At 50.1% G+C, this 10,902-nt stretch overlaps 1 protein-coding gene across 1 annotated transcript; it reads left to right on the top strand.

The window, feature by feature from the left end:
• Positions 1-1,140: 1,140 nt before the first annotated feature.
• On the top strand, positions 1,141-2,151 carry LOC123405477 (putative cyclin-F2-1). The gene has a single exon (XM_045099145.1). It carries the CDS (start codon positions 1,141-1,143, stop codon positions 2,149-2,151), a length of 1,011 nt encoding a protein of 336 aa, XP_044955080.1.
• The last annotated feature ends 8,751 nt before the right edge of the window (positions 2,152-10,902 follow it).

Raw genomic sequence — 10,902 nt, 5'->3', positions numbered from 1 at the left:
TATATCCTTATTGACCATTTAGTGTGAATTTATCCAGAAATTCCATATATCGTATCAATTGCATTTCCGTTTGCCGCTTCCCCGAAACTGGATATAAATGTAAATTAGTGAGAGACCAATACTACTCAAAGTTATTCATATGGATGCATTTAACTCTTTCATAAAAATCATCTATTAAATGCATGAATGTGGGTTTTAGATCAATTTAATACAATATATCATGTTGAAATGTTGCGGATATGGCCGATCTCATTGCCTTGGAGTCCTCTTTTCAGGGCAATCTCATAGGAGTGATGAAAAACAGAAAAGATATAGTAGTGGTTTAACTGTGCACGGCAAAGTAAACCACCACACGGCAAGAACACAATTCGGATTATTTTTAGTATGGACCGGACAAACCGTTTTTGAGGAAATCTCTGAATTTTCAGAATTTTTTTGCCTGAATTTTTCAAATGAATTTTGAATTTGATTTTTTATTTTAATATTATATTTTTAAGTCTTTTTTTACACAAAGTTCTACCTGTTCAAGTGGTCAGTCCGTCTTCTAATCCTTCAAAATCTCGCGGGTTCAGACAACCCGTGCCGCTCCGCGCTAGGCTTTTAAACAAGTATGAAAACACTTTAAAAAGTCAGTTGGCAGAAATAGAGAATCGATCCCGCGAGCCCATGAAATATCAACTAGTGCCTTACTACCAAGTTGAGAGGTGACATAAGTTTGCAAGGCCATACGAGCGCCATATTTTTTTTTTGAGGGACATACGAGCGCCATTTGAATTTAGTTATCCGCTTATATTCAAATAAATTAAAAAAATGGACGTCATTTAAATTTTTCGTCAGGTAACACAAAGGCCGGTTTTGGACCGGTTTCCGAATATGTTGGTCTGGATTAAAAACCCTGGCGGCAACACGGTCGTTAAAGCGGAAAGAAACGACGATGAAATAAACGAAGGAAAAAAGAAAAGGGAAAGAAACGCATAGGTAAATTCGGATAACCGGACCCAGTGAGTGACCCACCCGGCTTCCAGTTCCCATCAAATCGGGCGCAACGTGCATTCCTCAATAAATACCAGGTCGACGCCACAACATCCTGCTTTGCAATCTTGCACACACTATCGAGTGTCTCCATTCTCCTTCCTGGCAATGGATATCATGGATGCCTTCACCTCAGAGCTCCTTTGGGGCCCTCCTATCCCCGTCGCCTTATCAGGCAGCGGCGCCGAGGCGACGAACATTGACGACTACCTCCGAGCCATCGGTTCAATTCCTGCTCTTCGACCCGTCGACTACTACGCAGCAATGGAGGAACCCGTACCATCCCTGCTCCTGGAGAGCGCCGTCCCGGTCTCCGATGCCGCAGAATCCAACAACTCGGCCATGCGTTCGCTGCTCTCCGACTACGACGCTGACATCGACTTCAACCTCCGCATGTTGGAGATGAAGGTCGAGGAGCCGGCGAGGCCAGACTACCTGAAGACGGTGCAGGGTGATCGGATGAGCCCGTCGATGCGCGCCAACCTTGTTATCTGGATGGACGGGTTTGCTCGGTACTACGGCCTGGCCCCCGGCGTGCTTCCCCGTGCCGTCTCCTACGTCGACCGTGTCCTGTCAGAGCGAACCTTGCCTATGACTCACATGGAGTATGAGCTCCATCTCCTGGGCGCCACGGCCGTCTTCACCGCCGCCAAGTACGAGGAACAGGCCACCATATTCAAGATAAACGCCGCGACAATTGCCCGCGACTGTGGGTTCGCCAGCAGCAAGGAGGTGATCGCCATGGAGTGCAAGATGTTGGCGGCGCTCCGGTACGAGCTCAGCACACCAACGGCCTACACCTTCGTCGACCACTTCACCAGATTCAGCAAAGGAGAGCGGGACCTGGAGGTTCAGAAGTTGGCGCATCAACTCGCCGAAACATCGCTGGTCGAATACAGATGCCTGCAGCTCATGCCGTCCGCCGTGGCGGCGTCGGCCGTCTTTCTCGCCAGGCTGATCTTGAACCCGATGACCAGCCAGGTGCAAAAGTGGAACAGGGAATTCACCGAACTGACAGGGTACAAGCCCACGGACCTCATCCTTGGCATTGAGTGCTTGTACATGATGAATCCCGATCCTCGCTTCGTGGTCTTGCCTGCGTTTTTGCAAGATAAATAAGAACTGTAATGGGAGATTTAGGGGCGGGGAATCACTTGCGTGGTTGAATCTTGAATTGCTAATGATGTTCGGTGTACAATTGGGAAGCTACCTTTGAATTATATCACATGCCAGATTGAATCATTTGATTGTACACATTTGTCAAAGGAAGTGAAATCCCGCGTCTGATGGCATGATGGATTTTGTTAGGTGCCGCGAGACTGAAGGTATGTAGTAAGAGGCTTCCCAAGCTTTCTTTGGACAAAAGTGTGCGCGCATGAAGACCCTTAATCAAAGTGTGGTGGGATTCTACCCGAAAATACACGGGTACCATAAAATGACCTAGCATCACGCCCAAACAAAACATCTGAACTTGTGTCGTTAGTGAAATATGGTGCTTGCACTGAATGAACTTCACGGGACATAATCTACTAATAAGTCAACGAGCATACTAATGTATCTGCCGAAGCAATAGGTGAAACACATTAAGGTACTTGCTATCCATATACTCATAATTTCTTATGTGAAGGGCAGATTGGATCGTTGAAAATGGACTAGAATGCGTGAATAGTCCTATTAAAAATTGAGTGAATTCATGTGACACAAATTACCTCGTCGAGTGGAAATTCATCTAGAATACCCCTTTTAGAAGCTTTGGATCTTTATTTTCTGTTGTCTGTCCATTGGGCAAGGTGTGAGGTGACCTTCGGGGTCCGAAAATATCAGCATAGTGACGAGGAATGGGACACAAGGACAAGAGAAGTCTGAACATGATCGTCAATGATGCCCTCTAATCTTTACACATTATTTAGTAATCATTGATGCAAGCCGTTTCTATCTAATATAAACAAGAAAAATGCAAAATAGGAGTAAAACCATGTTAAATGTCTTAAAAATGATATTTTGATATAAGTTTCACTAAATGGGGTAATATGTGTTGCAAATATACAACTACGGGGTAAAATGTGGAATTCACTCCTAAAAAATCTATCTCCAAATTTTAGGGCTGAAAAGTCTTACCATTAGATTAGTTTTATCCTTGCGAAACTTCTACACATGCAAGCTAACAAGAACGGCGACAGGAAGTAAAGTGTTTGAGTTTATGCAGATGCAAACGATGGGAAGCTCGATGATGTGTCTCGAAGTTTAGATAGATGGTACTATCCTACTCCTGGTTGGTGGAAGTTCCAACTGCAAATGCATTAAGACCACAAAGGTCTCCGCACCGTGCCCACTTAGCGCATGGTCACCTACGACACCATGGTTTGTACTTAGGAGAGTCACTCGAGGTAGATCTTCGCACGAAAATGATGTTCTCGGGACCATGGGTACACTACCAGAAAACAACGGGCATTGGCAAGACTTTGAGACATTCTGCATCCCTGGGTAATGGGTATCCATACCCACAAATATATGTGCAACGTATACGTACGAAATTGCACCCATGGGTAACCCAATGATTACCTAAAAAAGTTAATAAATAAAAAATAACTCATGTGACATCGGGGGTCAACATCCTACTCCTATGACAGACTCTAAGTCTCCATTTCTTAAACCGGCCAAAGCTCATAGGCCCGTAATCACCTTCTCGCCACTCCTCTTACGTCCTATGTGACTCCTCGAAAAGATGAAATCTCGACTCTTCACTATTGGACTCCTGCCCAACTATCAATTGAGTGATCCCCCATTGCCACCACCACCTCCGATTGTGTTGGGCTTCCACCAACCGCCGTTCATACTCCCTTGATGCCTCCAAGAGGCAACAACTTCAGAAGCTTTTTTCAGTGTTATACTGCTCGCACATCATCAATTGAATTTCAAAGCCATTTATCTAACTTAAAAAATGATATATATTGTACCTGGATTCCCATTGTTTATAGAATACCCCGTGGGTATGGGCATCAATGCCAATTTATGCCCATGGGTATTGAAATGGGTGAGTACGGAAAGTTTCTGTGGGTATGGGTTTGCGAAGAAAAAGGTGTACATGCACATACTCTACCTGTCGTGGGTATAAGTCTGACAGTAGAAGTATAGGGTACGAAAGGATGGGCAGAGCCTTAGCTACGGCGAGGATGTATGAGTTCAGGCCCCTCTACGGTGGAGGTAAAAGCCTACGTCTCACTGCTCTTGGAAGCTTAGTGTCGAGTGGATTATAGGATTACAGTAAATGCCAACCCCTGCACCAGTGGGTAAGGGCGTCTTATATAGAGTGCGCTGCCCTTTTTAATGGCCCGGTGGACACGGGTGGAATAGTGGCGAATAAATGCCTACGTTACAGGTAACGTAAGCCTTAAATGTTAATAATGGTGTATGAAAACGTATGACCGTTGCCCTCCTGGGAGGTTACGATGTATAGAGTGGAATCCAGTCGGTACGTTAAATATGCTCCGAGTGCTCGTCGCCGACTGGATGATGGGGGAGTCCTTAGTTCAGTCGGAACTGTCTAAGGGCCTTGTCCTCTATGAAGGGTAGTCCTTGGGTAGGACCTATAGGGCAGGCCTATGATCCTACCCTGGGACTATAACCCCATCATTAGTCCCCGAATGGATTGGGGTTGGAACGACGAAGTGATGTCTGGAGTATGGATCCGACTGGTATGGAGGTGACTTTGGCGTTGTTTGCCTCGATCCATTTTATCCTTTCAACCAGTGATCCGAGTGAATATATCAGTGAAACGAACCGTCAGGGACCGAGTGCTTCCGCAGAATCTTTCGACGTGACTGGTCAAACTCACAGCGCCGGATTTTCTGGGATCCTCAAATTTCGGTTGCTGCGTGCTCAGCGGGGATGACGCCATCACCATCGAGTAGGTTTTGCCTCCTCGATTACCGCGCCTTTATCTTCTCCACTAACATCGCAGCGGACGGTTGGGGGGATAAGATCTCGGGTCCATCTGTTAGTGACCCAGTCGGAAGCTTATTTAAGCCCCCCCGGCGGGATTTCCTGTTACGCTGCTCATCTTCCTCGCATTAATCCCGCTCCTCCCGCGGCTCTCTGCATGCCTCAAGCCTCCTCCTTCCCCTCCTCCTCTGCGGATCCATCGCCTTCGCCATGACGAAGGGGCAGACCAGCAAACTCGAGTCGCAGAAGAAGAAGAAGAAGGGGGCGGCCCCTACTCAGCGGCGGCAGCGGGCGCTGCCGGCTGGTTGGATCCAGGGGGATTTCCTCCCCTCCTCGGTGACGGAGGACGACTTGCTGGAGCTGGTGGAGCATGGCATGATCGTCAACAAGTCCTGGAGGCTGCCGGAAGGCGAGATGGAGCCGGCGCCGAAGGAGGGGGAGCGCGTTCAGCTGGTCAGCCACGTGTTCAGAGGCTTCTCCTTGCCTCCCCATCCTTTCTTCCGAGGTATCATGACTTACTTCGGGGCGCAGCTCCATCATTTTCCTCCTAACGCGATAGCCCACCTTGCTGCATTCGTCACCCTTTGCGAATGCTTTATTGGATGTCCTCCCCACTGGGGGCTCTTTAAGTACGTCTTCTCCGCTAGATCCCAAACCGTCAAAAAGCTTAGCCAGTCGGACAATAAGACCCATATCCTCCAGCTCTGCGGGGGTTTAGGCTTCTAGAAGAAAACAAAGAGTAGCTACCCCCCCTCCAGCTGTCTGAGTCAGTTAGGAACTGGCAATCATCCTGGTTCTATTGCCAAGACATTGCTTGTCCGAATCCTTCGAGTGGGTTGCCACCTTTTAGCCTAGACCGTCTGGGCCCTCCCAGGAAGCTTGCTCTCTCTAAGAGGGAAAGGATCCAGATCCAGCCTTTGGTCGACGCGCTGATAGCCGTCGTCCGCAAGGGAGTTACTGGCACGGACCTGCTGGAGACTTTTCTGGGTCGGCGCATCCAGCCGCTGCAGGCCCGACACCACGCCATGTGGCACTACGCAGGGCCTTCAGATTCCACTCGGCCTCATCCAGAGTGCGTGAGCGGGGAGACTGTGAGAGCGTGGGTCCGCGGCATCACAGGCGCGTGTGATAACCCCGAAGGAGCCCGGCGGGTGAAGCCCTTCCGCGCCGACAATCCTCCTCCGAATGAGGTGAGCACATCTTGTCGAGTGCTTTTAGTCTTCTTAGATTTATTTCTTTTCTTGTCCCGCCGACCGACGTCACCGACTGTGTTTTGTGCAGGAGTGGACCAACTTGTATTCTGCCGTCTCGAACGGGAATCCAACCGAGGAAGAGGAGGGCAGCCAGGAGGGCAGCGTAGATAGCGCCTGGGGAGACGGAGGAGGAGACGGAAGAGGAGGAGGAGGAGAATGGGGAGAAGAGCTCGCCACCTTCTCCACTAGAGCACCGAACTGAGCGCCGTCATGATCCCACTGCTCTGCTGGCTCCTCCAGCGGCCCCGAGTGCTCCGCCAGCCCCTCCCGTGGATCCGAGTGCTCGGAATGTGAAGAGGACCAGGGACGCTGTTGCCGAGCCCGCGGACCAGCCGTCCAAGGTGGCCAAACCTAGTGGGCCTAAGCCTCGGAAAGCTTTGCCTCGGATGAGGATCGCTGTTCCAGTCGCCTCAACGTAAGTGTCTTGTTCTTCCATCTTCCTTCAGTATCTGATTGAACTCATGCTTATCCGTCGTGTGGATTTCAGTCAAAAGAGCTGCTACCTCCGCCACCTCTCTGCCGCGCCAGGACGATGATCCCATAGCCACGGATAACGCCGCCACGTGCCAGCAAGGTATGTTGTCACGACTCTGAGAGCTGCATTACTATTTCGCGAGTGCTGTCCTTAATCTTGACCTTTTTCTATAATTTCATTTTGTTCAGCCGGGCTTACTTCGGAGGTGATCCATCTGGAGGACGACGACCAAAGGGGGTCGGAACCGGTTTTGGTGCCTGTCCCTGAGGTTGTCCCATCTACTGCTGCTCCCACCATGAACGTGCCGCCGACTGAGACGGTGCCCCTCACGGCGGAACTGACTGGAGCGGAGCTCGGGATGCCCAGGGAGTCTTCTGTCGTGCCAGGTCCGTCAACTGGTCAATATGACGCCCGACGCCTCCCGGAAGACCAGGTGGGGGCCGCCAAGGACACCATGGTGCAGGTGGAGCTGATGGTGGGTGACGCCAAGGGAGCGTATGACTCCATCGCGTCTTTGCACAAGAAAAGCTTGGAGCTCTGGGACGATATCCGAGTAAGTGCGCTAGTAAGTGTTTACTTTCCTCTTGTTACCCACTGGGGGTTTCAGCGATATACTCGGATACAGTAGGATGGTTTTGAAGTCGGTTCACTCCGAGTGAACCCAGTGGGTGTAGTCCCCAAGACTTCTGTCGAGTGCTTGCATCCGCAGTTGTCTTTATATGTATTTTCCGTAATCTGAACAGATCAGAGCTGATCTGCCCGAATGGTACCAGTGGGGGCACTCCGAGTGCATGCACTGGGTGTAGTCCCCGAGAGTAGTGTTACTCGGGTCGGGTAATAGTAGTCTCATAGCGTTGTCTGTTTGCTATGGAGCTCGATAGGGCCGACCTGTTCGAGCTTCATACCAGTGGGGTCACTCTCAGTGAACCCACTGGGTGTAGTCCCCGAGACCGCTGCCGATTGCTTTCATCGGCAAGGGTCTAAAGAATTTTGATCTTTGATTTTTTTGTCGTATCTGTCGAGACTTTTTTCCTTGTTGAATGTGGCTGATCCTCCCTTTGTGTCTCTTTGGCAGAAGACTTGCGAAATGGGATCTGCGTACAATGCTCTGAAGGCTGAGAAGATTCAGCTTGTTGCGGACTTGGAGGTGGCTGTGAATGACCTGGCTGGCGTGAAGGAGGCTCTTGCTGACCGAGAGAAATCTTTGGAGGAGTCTCGGGAGACCAACAAGGCATTGCTAGCCGAAGTTGAAAAAATGAAGAGTCAGAGATCCGAATGGATGGGCCAGCTGAAGGTGATGAACACTCGGTGCATGGCACAGGAGAAGTATGTTAGTGACTGGCCAAGGAAGATGGTTGCACTGCTTGGTGGTAAGTTGTTGCCGAGTGCTTCTTGACTTTGGAGTTCACTCCGCGCTTACTTTCTGCTTGTCTTTTCTTTGCAGACTTCTGCCGGGACGTTGAGACTGAAGCAGCCGACATTGAACGGTCACTTGTTCCGAACGTTCCACTCGGGGATGAAGCCAACCGGGACATGCTCCGAGCGCATATTCGCCTTAGCAGGGTGGGACCTTTCATTGGCTGCCTGAGAAAAGTTGTTGGCCGAATCGACAAGGAACTGTGGCTAGAAGACGACTCCTGGAGTGAAATAGACGGGTTGATGACTCGGCTGGAAGACGTCCCAAGCAGAGTGCAGGCATGGAAGAAGTCTGCCACTCGTTGTGGTGCGGACGTGGCGCTATCTCTGGTCCGAGTGCATTGCAAGGAGGCCCGCGAAGAAAAACTGAAGACGTTGTAGGTCGCCAACACCAAGAAGCTTCAATTCGAACATTTCATGAAGACCTTCCTCGACACACCACTCGCATTGCAGACGGAATCGACCTCGACACCTTTGTGGAGCCCGCCAGTCCCGGTGACGCTTGAAAAAACTTTATGGTGAATGCACATTTACCTCGGTATGCCGAGTGGTATCTGTATTAAACTTTGGCCACTGCTGTTGGCCGTCACATTCGTAGTTCGGTGTGGATAAGCTTGATTCACACCGAGCCGACTGATCGTAGATCCAGCTTTGAATTCGAATCGGATCTTTTCCTCTTCCTTCACTGAGTTTTTTTTGACACGTTTTTGGTTCGTGGTTTTTGTTTGGCGTCTCTTGGTGAAGCCAATGGCAAACATGCGGAGCATGTAGTTGTCAGTTGTCTTCACATCCACATGAGCCTCAATGAGGGCCAGCTAAGCCTCTGAGTGCGCAGTCAGAGCGAGCTTTTACTTAGGCGACTCTGGGTCGCAGCTAAGTCTCCGAGTGCGACTGTTAGAGCGCACTCGGAGCGAGTTGTTACTTAGGCGACTCCGGGTTGCGGCTAAGTCCCTGAGTGTGACTGTAAGCGCACACTCAGAGTGAGTTGTTACTCATGTAGATGTCGGTTGTCTTCACATCCACATGAGCCTCAATGAGGGTCTGCTAAGCCTCTGAGTGTATCTCGAGTATACACTCGGAGAAAGCTTTTTACTTAGGTGACTCTGAGTCTCAGCTAAGTCTCCGAGTGCGACTGTTAGTGCGCACTCGGATCGAGTTGTTACTTAGGCGACTCTGAGTCGCGGCTAAGTCCCCAAGTGTGACTGTAAGCGCGCACTCGGAGCAAGTTGTTACTCATGTAGTTGTCAGTTGTCTTCACATCCACATGAGCCTCAATGAGGGTCTGCTAAGCCTCTGAGTGTATCTCGAGTATACACTCGGAAGAAGCTTTTTACTTAGGCGACTCTGAGTCGCAGCTAAGTCCCCGAGTGTGATTTTTCGTGCACACTCGGAGTGAGTTGTTACTCATGTAGATGTCAGTTGTCTTCACATCCACATGAGCCTCAATGAGGGTCTGCTAAGCCTCTGAGTGTATCTCGAGTATACACTCGGAGGAAGGTTTTTACTTAGGCGACTCTGGGTCGTAGCTAAGTTTCCGAGTGTGACTTTTAGTGCACACTCAGAGCGAGTTTGTACTTAGGCGACTCTGAGTCACAGCTAAGTCTCCGAGTGTGACTTGTAGTGCACACTCGGAGCGAGTTTTTGCTTAGGCGACTCTGGATCGCAGCTAAGTCTCCGAGTGTGACTTTTAGTGCACACTCGAAGCGAGTTTGTACTTAGGCGACGCTGGGTCGCAGCTAAGTCCCCGAGTGCGACTTTTAGTGCGCACTCGGAGAGAGTTTGTACTTAGGCGACTCTGGGTCGCAGCTAAGTCCCCGAGTGCGACTTTTAGTGCACACTCGGAGCGAGTTTTTTTAGACCGGAGTCTGCAGACGTGGAAGAATTTTGAATCGGCAAGAAATCAATCTGCTTTGTATTACTTCAATGATACTTGTTCTTTACATTGTCTCCGTCGGCGCTTATATGTAGAAGCGCTTCAGGAGATCTCCATTCCATGCTCGCGGCTCGTCCGTTTCCCTGTCGAGGTTGTAGAGTCGATATGCTCCATTGTTCAGCACCTTAGAAATGATGAAGAGTCCTTCCCAGGCCGGAGCCAACTTGTGTGGTCTCTGCTGATCCACTCAGAGCACCAGGTCGCCTGCTTGGAATGTGCGGCTCCTGACGTGCCGCGCGTGAAATCGCCGCAGATCTTGTTGATAAATCGTTGATCGAATCAGTGCCATCTCGCGCTCTTCTTCTAGAAGATCCACTCCGTCTTGCCTGGCTTGCTCTGCTTCGGCTTCAGAGAAGAGTTCGACTTGTGGAGAGTTGTGAAGCAAGTCACTCGGAAGGACTGCATGTGCTCCATAAACGAGGAAGAACGGGGATCGCCCTGTAGATCTATTCGGAGTTGTGTAGAGGCCCCACAGCACCGAAGGCAGCTCCGTGACCCATGCGCTGGTGGCATGTCCAACTTCTCGCAGGAGTCGAGGCTTCAACCCTTGAAGAATAAGTCCATTCACCCGCTCTGCTTGCCCGTTTGTTTAGGGGTGAGCCACGGATGCAAAATCCACTGCGATTCCTTGGGCTGTGCAAAAACCTTTGAACCTGTCCGAGTCGAAGTTTGTGCCGTTGTCGGTGATTATGCTGTGCGGAACCCCGTATCTGGCGATGATGTCTGTGATAAATTTGATGGCCGTGAGGGCGTCAAGCTTCTTGATAGGCTTGGCTTCAATCCACTTGGTAAACTTGTCGACTGCTACCAGCAGATGAGTGAATCCTCCTTGGCCTGTTCTGAATGGTCCG

The sequence above is a fragment of the Hordeum vulgare genome, chromosome 6H, assembly GCF_904849725.1.
Source record: "Hordeum vulgare subsp. vulgare chromosome 6H, MorexV3_pseudomolecules_assembly, whole genome shotgun sequence".
NCBI lineage: Eukaryota > Viridiplantae > Streptophyta > Magnoliopsida > Poales > Poaceae > Hordeum > Hordeum vulgare.
The sequence above is the reverse complement of the archived record's forward strand: the minus strand, read 5'-3'. Positions and strand labels throughout refer to the sequence as shown.